Here is a 12,370-nt window from a genome sequence, read left to right on the forward strand (position 1 = left end):
AGTTGAACAGCACACTCTGAAAACTATCGACCTGGCAAGCCAACCATATTACTGAAGCAGTAAAACCTCTACACTCCATGCCTCCAGCACAAATATGCTCACAAAGCACCGAATGCTACACGGACTGCCCTGAGCATGCGATGGAGCAGTCTGTTTTGTTTACAAAACTTAAGACGGGTGCCACCCCACATACTTGTTTGGAGGACATCATATTTCCTACTGGGCACTGGATCACTCTAACAGACATCTTGCAGTTTCTGAATGACGCAAGCCAGTTTTGAATGACGCAAGCCAATGTGAAGTTAGATAATTTGCCGCGCATAGTTTTTAAAACTGCTGATTGGGACCAGCAATTACTGGCACACCTTGCAAGGCTAGGTCAGCCCGTTAATTAAAAATTTAAAGGGGCACTGAAGTAAACTAGTAAAAGCCTAACTTGTGGCTGAATTGTGTAGTTTTAACCTATGTAATGAATTGTTTGTCTATTCAGCAGAAATCCGGAGGCTTACTTTATCTGTAATGAGTGGCAGAAAAGAAAGCAACAGGTACCACTCACCGCTACTGCCCCAACTACTGCAATGTGACTTTGGAGTGCCATGTATTGTCACGCTACATCGGCCTTGAGAATTTTGATTTTCACCCATTTCGTGATCAATACTGACTTTTTTGTTTGTTCATGCACAGGTTGAACATGCCAGCAACTGGCTAAATTTAGCTCGTGGACTTGTCAGTGTGTCGTCGTAGCCGAAGCCAGCAAATCAGAGAGAAGGATGGCGCGGCACTTTTAAGTGTGTGCACTTTTGTCGTCAAGAAATAAGAGTAAATCAGTTGGAGAAACACAGAACATGTATAGACTTCTTATTTAGTTTTTTGTGGTGCTGCTATGTTTTTGTCAAATTGCCAGCTTGTCCGAAAATTAATTGGTTTTGCAAGTTAAAGGGGCAATGAAGACAACCGATAACATCGCTCCACTAGAAAGGTTCGACCTTTTCACGTCGTTACATGCTTGCTTGATAGAAAAAGATGTGGCCATCGTTGAGGGGCCTGCGATAACAGGAGTGAATTTCAAGTTACCTGCTTCCTTCATCATGATTCGTACCATAACCGAGAAAACAACTAAAAACATGCTGGTCAGTGTTCTGAACCAAATTATGGCCCTTTCCAGATAAACTGAATGCTGAAAAGTTGAACCTGAACACTTTATCAGTTTTACAATTACAAGTAATGGCTCCAGTGTACTCTTGGTAAAGTCGTAAACAATGAAATAAAAAAAAACTGATGCAGATGACTTTACTGCCCACGGTCATCTGCCAAGATGCAGTGAAATGCAGTACAATGGAGTATAGCTGCAATTAAAAAAAAAAAACAGCAGTCCTACATCACCCATCAGAATGCAGCAGACTGTCTGTCACTGGCACCAAAGGGCAAGGTGACCAGATACTGTAAAACCAGGCTCCCTAGTAACTTTGATCCTTACACTTTTCTTGGTACTATGTTGAAATCTTCATCCTATTATAAACAAAACAAAACAAAAACAAAGGCCGGTTCGGTTCAGGTGGCTTCATGTCGTTTTGGTTCAGTTTGTCGTTTTGACGTTCGGTTCTGTTTTGGTTCGCGGCTTTTTCCTAATTTTTGTTTTTCAGCACGACGAATGAAAACAAACTCGCCCAAATCCCAGCACTATTTGAAAGGACTCCGGGCAGAAATGTGGTTACCCTTAAATAAAACCCTGAGAAGTCATGTAAGCTTAAAAGGCCACCTCCAACTGACGAGACTTGGTGGGGGTTTACTCCGCAGTGCCAGCAACACTCGGCTCAAAATCATTCCTTTGTTCATTGCTGCACTAACCACCTTTTTTTTCCTGATTTTTTTTTTAGAGCTTCCGCTTTCTAGTCCAGGCCTGTGTTCACAGACAAACCCATGGTAATATCAACACGGGCAGAACTGTTACTATACAAAGAGATGATACCATGGCTATTCAAATGAGAATAAAGTGATGAGAGTGATGAATTTTTCGGACATGAAGCTACAGCTGCAAGATGCTCTTGACAACGTACACAGTTATAAAAGCCCATCTTGTGGATGCTTTGTACAAGTACAAACATTTATTGAATTATGTCCTCAAAACATAATATCTTTTAGCATCCCATCAGCAGAGATCCCGCAGCCTCTCCCATGTGGCCTGTGGTCCAGTGGAAACTCGAAGCTGGGCTACTGCCAATAAAAGCTGCTAAAGCTTGTAAGCCATTTGACATGTGACAAAGCATGCCTTGTGTTCTGTGCTGCTTCAGACAATAAAAGTCAAGCTGTGAAGCATTACATTTGGCTATAATTGGACAAGTTGGCCCATTTGAACTTTCAATGCTCCAAAGGGCAAACAGAGCTACTACTTTCGACTTTTAAGGTTGTTGTGCTGTTACAAAAGAATCTTACAAGAGACGTTACAAGAGATCAAACAAGAGATGTTACAAAAAGAGATCAAAGGCAGTAATGTCCCAGTGGTTTGAAATGCCTTTTGATGCTACTTTAGCCTTTAGAATCTTTAATTTCACATATTTCATAGTAAATATCAACTTTTTACTTGTTCACGGGCAGGTTATAGGGGTTAAATGTGCTTAAAATCCATGAAGTATAGCCCTGTGGACTTGCGAGCGAGTCGTAACAGCTGACATCGGAAAATAAGAAACGGCCCTTTTCAACACGCTGTCCTCATGAAAATGTTTTTTTAACAGCAAAGCTGTTTAGCAAATTGTAATTTTTCGTGTCCACAATTAAAAATTCCAACAAATTTCCGAGCGTGCGCACATGAGTGTGAGCCTCGCAGCAATCGCCCGACAGTTAACAAAACCAAGAAAATGCCTAGCGCTCGTGCGTGCGTGCCTCGCGACAACCGCCCAGCATCCACTGTGCACATTTGTCAAGCCGAGCATACCCACTTAGGAAGATTGGCCGAGATTGGCCAAAAAAATAAAAAGCCAACTCCAGCATTCGCCGCGATTGTGGCAACACCCGCTCGGAACGAGAAAGACGCATCCTAGTGTTCCCCCCCCCCAAGGCAATGTCCAATGATTACCACATCCAAAAAAATGAAGGAAGCTCACACTTATAGCAACAGTGATAGAGTAAAGGTCGTTGCGGCAGTGAAAAAAAAACGAAAATGAGCTGCAATCGTGGACTTGAACCTTCGTGATGGCCGTGTACAGCTTTGCTACCTTCAAGTATTATGCATTAGTGCGAGCTTGCTTCATATTTTTAAATGTGTAAATCATTGATTGATTGATTGATTGTAGAATTTAACGCGCCGACGCAACGCAGGCGATGAGGCGCGCCGTAGTGGAGGGCTCCGGATTAATTTTGACCACCTGGGGATCTTTATCGTGCGCCGAAATCTCGTACACACAAATGTGTAAATCAGCCGAAAGAACTCGAAACACAGCCTGCATGTCTTGAATTAAGCAGGTGATCAGACAATGTTTACAGCTGACTTCAGCACCCCTTTAACTGTTCTGAACAGTGCTGGGAATGCTTGCTTTGGCGATTCAACACAACCACTTCAAATCAGCGTTATACACGCCGAAGCTACACCTGGGTTATGAGGCCTGTTGCATGTAGTGGAGAGCTATGGATTAATTTAGACCACTTCAGAATCTTCCATTTGAGGCAACACCTGGACACATGGGCATTTTCATTTACTGCCTCTATTGAGAATACAGCCGCTGGCGCATGGCCACGGCTTGTTGACAGGGTTGTGCAAAGCACAGCTGTGTGCAATTTATTGTTTTCATGGGTCACAAGCCGACATTGCACTCGCTGCTCAACCTACCAGTGATTGAAGGATTCAAGTATCAATTATGCATGGTCACCTCCCCTATATTGCTTCATTCACTCATTGCTATGCGGAATGGCGCATGCAAAGCGTTGCCAGCTTTCAAGAGTTTGAAACACCAATAGTGGCTCAATTTTTTTTAACACAAGCAGCATGGCTGTTTACTTACGTGGTAAGCATGCTTTAAAATAAAATGACAAACAATGAAAAATAGCGATCGAAGGAAAGTAACCGGATGAAAAGCAGTAAAATTTTATCAGCATCAATAAAATGAATGGAATTTTTCTTATGAAATAGCCTATTTCAGGAAATTTACCAAATACGTGTTTTCCTCTTTAATTCTTTGGTGCTTAAAATTCCAAGCTTTAGTAATGTCTCTTTGTGGTGGCATGACCGCACAGCATTGCAAAGGGTTGCAGAACAGGAATTTTGGCTCGCAAAGGCCAAACATTCATTCGTTCAAAACAAACCCGACAGGCGGCAAAGCTCACCGTGCTCCGGGAAGTAGAGGCGTTCCACTTCTGCCCAGGATACCACGAGGAAGCTGGGGGCTGGAGTTAGCCTTCGATGGAGTCCCATTAGGAGTACCGCTCATAGCAGGGACACCTGGGCCCAGCAAATGCATCAATGTTTCACCGGTATCAACACTGCTGCTGGACAAGCACAGCAAAGAGTGAGCTCGTGGGCTTCTCACACAAATGCAGCTAAAAACTTCGCCATGCCAAGTGAGCAAGGTTTTTAAGAAAGCCCACAATGTCAGTAGTTAGAATGCATAAGCTTCACTAAATATCTTTGAGATGCTCTTATGAAGGCTAAACAGCCTCCACTGCTGCGCACCAAGCACGGGTACGACCACGCGCATCGCACAGCAGGAAAACCTTGATTATTCGTATTAAACTCGTACTTTTTTTCCACGTTACAACATAATCAAGGCAAATTACATGTACGACTTCCGAATTCTCCGCTCCTACATTTCGTCGCTACCGATAAAAAACTTTCTCATACATTTGACATCACTCCAGGCCCAAACTCACCCTATAAATACCCGTAACACAGACAACTGGCACCAGCGAAAATTCCGCAATAACTACAAGTTGCAATCACTAGAGCACAACTTGCCATTAATTCTAAATAGATACGATTTTGCAGCTAATTTTTCTTTAGGACAGCTAAAAGTGTTTTTTGCCACCAAAGAGTAAACTGGAAACAGCCATGTATTGATTGATAAACATCACTCCCTGCAGTGCAAATGGTTTTGCTGATAGCCCATTTCTTTAGTTATACATTCCCCTCTTGATGCGTTTTCTCTTCTTTCTCATCTCATCGCGTTTTCTCATCCTCTTTCTTGATGCGTTTTTATAGATTTTATACAATTTTATACATTTTAATGTTTTATACTTCAGAGCCTTATGATGTTGCATATTTGCATTTTGTTTGATTTTGTGAAATTGCATTTTTTCAAAATTATGTACTGAAACTGTTACCTGCTGTGTATTTCATTGTGTGAAAATCAGTGTGTATCCATATGTTTCATTTTGTTAGAGTTTGTATAAAAGCTCCCTGCGTTATACTGACACTGTTGTGTAAGGGTTCATGGGCCCAGTCAAGCGGTTAAGTCTGCTTTTAGCCCATGGACCTCTCCAGATGTATTTCTGGGAAATAAACCTATAAAAAAATTAAAAAAAAATAAAACAGCTGTCTTCTATTTCTTTCATTGTTGTTGACTTGTATCAGATGAATGCTTTTTCTATGTCCAACGCTTTAACTGTTCTGCACCGTCACAAACATCTTAATTAGGAGGTTTGGGGATATTTGCGAGGCTCACAAAGTTGGTGAGGCTGTATGGCATACACTCCCTCCTTCACGAATTGGCTTCCGTGCAAGAAGGTACATATCCCTAGCGTGTGTTGTCTATTCATATGCAAGCACAAGAAGGTATGCGCTACGCCACCGCAAAATGGCAGGCAATGTTGTCTAGAGTACTCAAAGGCAGCCCGAATTGCTATCGTAGCCGTCATCATATCGAACTGACCCTTAACTCCAATGGTTATGGCATGATTACGGTGATGAAGGATTTAAATGCTCGCTAACAAATGCAATAAATAGTTTACATGCCGGTTTCCAGTACAACAAGAATTAAAACCAATGAATATGTCCATGCAGCTCTATTATTTTCCAACCCCTTCAGGCGTAAAGAACAAATCCTGGCCTCCGCTGGATGACATTCCATGAATTGAACAAAATCACTCTTACTTTCTTGACTATACTATAGTCTTACTATAGCGCATACCTGAATGAGGCAGATATGGCTGTGGGAAATGCACTCTAAATATCCCTTCAGGTCCGAACATCTAGTTTAGCGCATATGTGATTAATGTGTGTGTGTGTGTTTGTGTACATGTGTCAAATAAGAGGTACTTTTAAATTAAATGAAAATGAGCATGCTGAGGAAGCATAATATGGCGGCACACCTGCAGAAATGATGGAAACTGACTAGCACTAGCTCCTTTCTGTACTGACTTTTTCCTCTGCATACTGTTTTTTTTTTATAAGGACAGAAAAACAATAATGAAAATTGGTTGTGTCACTCCTAAGTCTATGATTTGGTTTACATTACAAATATAAGACAAGGCTGAAACCACGATTGCTTAGTAGATGAAGCGGGTATGGTGCCATGCCTTCTATACGAGCACAGCCGCCGAGCTTTAACCGACCAGCTTATTGGTATCGTGCTGAATTGCCGACGTTTTTCTCAATAAGCCTCCATACTGGCTTGATGCCTGGTATAAAACCAGCAGGCGCCTATACAAACTAAAGGTTATATAAAACTCCACCTAGATTTTATGCGCCCAACAGTGTATGTCGGCATACTTTCATGCCATGACAAAGTAAAGTGATGTGACCGACTTCGCAACGAATGGTGGAACACCGGCAATGTTTCTTCCGGAGTGGTATCAAAAACCGAGCTTAAATTATGCCTCGAGCTAGTGCATGCAATTTTAAGTCTAATTGTGATAAAAAGTTTGGTACGTGCAAAATCTGGTGCGGACAAGCATCAAATGTCAACCAAGTGCAAAGAAACAGCAGGGAGAGCGAGCCCGAGTGAAACAGACAACACATGCGACAATCACTAAGCTGACGTCACGGATACGCGCTTTGCAGAACTGCCCGCGGTCGCATTTACCGCCAATAACAGGCTTGTGACACTGATGCTGCAAAGCACAGTTGCTTTCCGTAAACACAGAAAACTACTAGCCCTGATCTACTCTGCAAATATTGGCGTGGTGAAACCAGCAGTTAGATAGGTTCATTGTCGTGAACATACAAACACTATACTTGATACGTTTGAGGCTACGAACGCCCCAAATGGCTTAACTGTGCTGGAATACCTGTGCTGCTAAGGCTGTACAAAACACGGACGGAGACAAGGAAACACAACACAGATGGGAAGACGCAAGTTAAACGGGAAGGCACAAGTTGCGCCTTCCCGCTTTCCTCATCAGTGTTTCCTCATCTCAGTTCGCATTTTGTACAGCCAAATAGCCCAAAGAAGTGCTTTACTGAATTTCCCCAAATAGCTACAATTAGTTTCAGGGCATGCACCCGCACAAAGCAGGAGGGTGTAGTTTGGGGAGGGAAGGGCGCACACCAATTTGAAGATTGAAAGGAGTACTGACATGAAATTTTCGTATTACATTTTTTTCACTGCTGTGGGTGCATACCAGCCCAGTAATCGCAGAATACCACCTTAAATGGTCGATCACAAGGTAAATAATTATTTACAGCCTGGTTTATTTGTTTCAGCTTCGACGACAAGAACACCGAGGCGGCCACCATGACAGGACAGCTCTTTTGATGTCCCTGTTCTCGTCCTGCCACGGCCGGTAGAGTGAGCGAGCGCGTCCAGACCGGTTATGGTCGCATGTGCCTGGGCAGCATGACGTCAGTCCCAGAACGGCGACGTGTCATCAACAGCAGCCAGTGCCCCGACGTCGCCACTTTGGGGCAAGGTGCAAAGTGCGGCACTCAACGCGTCATGCTGATGCTGATGCCAAAAGGAATCCATTCTGAGCTTTCTCGTGCATAGAAAGTCTAAAATTGATTTAAAATAGGTTATAGTGAATAGTTGCCATTGAAATTTCCCAACAGATATCTCCACAGACAAAGGAAACTTTCTACATAGTTATCTTAGCTTTGAAGTTTCGTGTCAGTAATCCTTTAATCAAAGCTTTTTAATATGTGTGGAGAATATCCTAGCTCAAATTAAGAGAGCAAGCAAATGGTGTTGGGCTAGACATGTAATGCAAAGAGCTGACAACCAGTCGACCACCAGGAACACAGAGTGGCTGCCGAGACGGGACTAGATGTAGGCGAAGAGAAACAACTCAATGGGGGATAAGATAAGAAAATTTGGTGGCAAAGATGGGATTCGGACAGTGCAGGATAAAAGTGGTTGGAAGTCCATGGGAGAGGCCTCCGTCCCGCAGTGGACATAAATAGGCTGATGGAGATGACATAGTATGTCAAATACCTCCTCAGTTTACCCAAAAGAACATTTATTGCACTCTGCAGAGATTTAGTTACCAGCATGTTACGCTGACGTTCTTTTCTGCTTGTTGCCCATCAGCGCCGAGGCCCTCACGGTTGTTATATCGCACAGATATTCATTTTCGCAGTAAAACTTCCAAACCAGCTGCTATACGCGAACACAGAGGTCATAATGATAACAATAATGATCTTTATGTGGAAGTATTTAAAGATAGGTCCGATTCACCACCCTTTAACCCCCCTGGATCACGCTACTCCGAGACTAATTTAGGCTACACTGTGGAACAAAAGGTCACTATTTCGAGGGTTGATCCCTTCAGTTTGACCCAAGCAAAAACTTTTCCATTTAAAGTTAATCAAGGAGCGGAGCGCAGACTGCGCCAGCCCAAGTTTACGCACTTCCAACGCACATGCCAACAGATGGTACAACTACCAGACGGCGCTGCGCACGCTAGGTGACGCCACCCTGGCTATCGTTAGCAGCAGGCCTTGAGAGAAATGGGGCATACCTCGTCAGGCCCGTCGCCGATTTGGGCAAAATGTGCACCTAGACAGCGCACCCTCAATCCCCCGAGATTTTGTTATTGCTCATTTTTAACCGAGTGCTTCGTTCATTGGCATGGCCCTACGGCGCTGCGTGTCAAACTGCAAGGCGGCAATGGCATGCCGTTTCCGCATAGTGCTATCCTCGATCACGTATCACAAACTGTACGCGAACTTTTGGGGCAGCAGGCACTCATTTGTTTTCACACCTATTCCTACGGCGTTCCTCAGTCTGAGGGTGTGCTTAGACTGCGCGTGACCTATTGCAAATGGTAAAATGAGTAGGCTCAATATCCGTCAAGGCCGGATCAACACTCCGGCGAGGAAGCTGGCCCAACGCAAGGCCACTCGTTACAAGAAAAATTTTCGCTAACGCCGTATCTCAAGCCCCGAGTCCTGTCTGACAGAAAAAAAAACGTAAACAACCGCAATTACTCGTAAATCTGCCATCAACCAGCTGACGTAACAGCTTGCCGATGTCACACCGCGCAGCGATAATACGCATTTTTCTACGGCATCCCCCCCCCCCCCCCCCCCCAGCAGCCGACAAAAAAAAAAGCTTCACGGCAATACCTTTGAACTGCCTCCTGCGACGAACTTCAGCGATTACCGTAAACCTGTGTTGTTACTGTCTACAATTCGCACATTTGTTCGCTTATACGCTGCCTCCCATCCGCATAAAAACGTGGTCACAACTTGCCCCAGTAGCTTTGAGAGTTTTATAAGCTCACGCTCACAATAGATAAAACCGACTGTTACGCAAATGGTACGGCCACATGAACAATACGTCTCCATGTGATACGAACATAAATAAGGAAGGTGTAAATAACAAGCTACTCGGGAGTAAGCAGTCTTATACGTTGGGCTGTTACCGATCTGCCGGTAGGCACGCGGACACAGCTGCCTCGTAAATGACAGCCCGGGCGAAGTAGTCATTTTGTTGCGCAAAAAAAAAGAGGCTTACCAGGCACAGCTAATCGTAGCACAGCGCGAGCCGCGCCACAGTAAATATGTTCAACTTCACTCCAAACCAGGCCCGCGTGTCAGGCTAGTAAGGGCCGACCGCAACTGCCGCCGCTCCGGTACACAAGCTCCTTCCAGCCGCGCCAGCCGCGCCAACTGGCTACTTCGTCCGATAGGCGTCGGAAACACCGCGCTGCTATGTTGACGGCCATAGGAGGCGCATGACCATGACCAATGATGTGCGCAAATTTTTCAGGACTTTGCGCTTTCGCCTTCATACAGGTTGTTACAACAATGAAACATCCTGATTAAAGGATCTCACTTTTTTAATCAAACCACTCGTTCGTTTATCTCAAAAGTCTGCGCAAAGGCCGCAATTCATCGGGCATGCAGCTCCGCAAGTTTTCGGTGTTCACACACAAAATGCAACGAACGCAAGTCTTGTTTTTTCGCATGAATGGTTTTTGCCAGAGTGAACTAAATGTTTAGAGCAGCCCCAACGGGCCCGAAAAACTTTTGTAGAAAAAAGGGGTAAAACCATTGAGGGCGCTAAGAGCGTTAACCATGCCGGGTATGGCGCAGTGGATTCCCCAACGGGACAGGTCTTGGTTCTAATGCCATCCAATTTAGCTTTTTTTTTTTTTTTTTCAAGTGAAGCTGCCCAGTACTAGGTTCTGATCAAAATAGCGGGCGTCTATCGGGTCACGTCGATAAAGAATAGCACGCGCTCACTACAAAGCTAGTACAAAATGCTCTAGCTGTTTCCTGGAAATACAGGTATCGTGGGAAAGATCATACTGAAATTGGCCGCTAAAACGACTCTATCGTTAGGCCGAGTTTCATTTAATTGTCATCGTTAGCTAGCTGACACTAAAGTTGTAAACGTTACAGAATTCCCGTCTGCTGTTAAAGGGACCCAGAAAAGCTTTGTGAAGGTGGCAATCAAATGCATTCAGGTGGTAAAACACATAACGGGGGATTTTTGAGCCAAGTGTGAGCCCCATACGTTGTACGGATAATTTGCAAACAATTTTTGAAGGTAGCCTTTCTCAGCCGATGAGCGCGACGCTGCAGCGAGCCGATCGCGGCTGACGCAACGGCGAGCCGTCCCCTGATTCGCCCAATCGCCGGCGAGGTCGGCCGCCGGCAACGTCACTGCCACTGGCTTCCGGCTGCACTTCCTCCTTTCTGCGCGATCCCGAGGCAAAGGCGGGACCGCAGCGATTGACGCGTGCATAGGCGCAGGAATGTAGCTAGAGCAGAACGGAAGTCGAGCGTCGCAGTGTTTCCAGTTGGAGGAATTGATCGGCAAGGGGGGAGAGGTGCACTTAATTGCTTCTGGTGCAGCTAATACTGAATGTAGATCAATAATTCCACCGGCATTGCATCGCTATATTTTTGTAACTTTTACAATAGGCTTTTCTGGGTCTCTTTAATGCATGGCCGTCTACGGAGGGAATATGCATGATTACAGAAAATGGCTGTAACAGCTGTTTTATCGAAACTATCCCAAACCAAACTGTATGAGAATTAATATATAATTAATTATAATGAAGTTATGCTGGAAAACAGCATTTCAACCCTGGAACATAGACGAAAAGTTGATCGCCTGAAGCTGTTGTTTACATTCAGCCATTTAATAATAATACTTTATTAGCATACATATATTCTGGGAGACCCAAGCCTGCAAGGGCCGCAGAAGGCAGTGTGCCCATACCAATAGGCCTGCGGGCCCAGCCTGAGTCCCAATGTTCATAGCTATTTCAATCACGCCCCACAAGACATCGGCACACGCACAATTTGCTTCCGTATCGAACCCACACAAACATGTTCAAGAATTCGTTTTTTTCACGTTCAGTATCGGAATGGAATTCACTACCTGAAGCGGTCTTCACATCTCAGTCATGTGCCATTTTGAACGTGCCATTTTGTCTGTACTGTAGTTTCTTGTTTTTTTTTTTTTTTTTTTTTGCTACGCCTTTATTGTTTATTGTATATAGTGAATGTGTAATACGGAGTTAGACCCATCTGCGTTGTTCTGAAGGTCGTGTTCGCCTTTGTTGAAGGTCCTCTATACATCTCTGTATAATTAACTTATCTTTTTGTATTTTGCGTACGCTTGTTGTCATCATCATCCATCACGCGCGCGCGCGCTTACGTGTGTTTGCCGCTGAATTTTTGTGCCTCTCCTGCTTGGTCTTTTCAAGACCGCAGCATGCTGTAAATACATAAAATGTGTACGTATTTTCTTTAGATCGACATAGTGAGGCACCATACATAACTTAATTATAGTTATTCTCCAATACAGCTTCGCTTGTCTTTCCTCTTCACAGTAGTAATTTTTTAATAGATTTTTTTATGTACCATGACGATACATTCAACAACAACGGAGCGCGTGGCTTTCACTACATGCTGCACATCTTGGCGCCGGGCCGAGTGTGCGCAGCAGGAGGAATAAGCTACGAGAGTTCGTCCCCAACAAGCGTACAC

The 12,370-nt window shown here is 44.2% G+C and overlaps 1 protein-coding gene across 2 annotated transcripts in view; it reads right to left on the minus strand.

Annotated features, from left to right (window-relative positions):
• Positions 1-10,045, minus strand: part of LOC144148674 (DNA-directed RNA polymerase III subunit RPC4-like) — a 47,031-nt gene extending 36,986 nt beyond the window's left edge. The window contains exons 1-2 of one of the 2 annotated variants that reach the window (XM_077680199.1): positions 9,882-10,045; positions 4,318-4,432 (exon numbers count right to left, since the gene is read on the minus strand). In XM_077680199.1, coding sequence (XP_077536325.1) covers positions 4,318-4,421 — 104 coding nt within the window. In that variant the 5' untranslated portion in view covers positions 4,422-4,432; positions 9,882-10,045. The remainder of the gene's footprint in view (positions 1-4,317; positions 4,433-9,881) is intronic. The other variant, XM_077680193.1, reaches the window with a different exon arrangement.
• Positions 10,046-12,370: the final 2,325 nt, after the last annotated feature.

The sequence above is a fragment of the Haemaphysalis longicornis genome, unplaced genomic scaffold (genome assembly GCF_048455015.1).
Source record: "Haemaphysalis longicornis isolate Haplotype H1 unplaced genomic scaffold, Haemaphysalis longicornis Haplotype H1 scaffold_1, whole genome shotgun sequence".
Lineage (NCBI taxonomy): Eukaryota > Metazoa > Arthropoda > Arachnida > Ixodida > Ixodidae > Haemaphysalis > Haemaphysalis longicornis.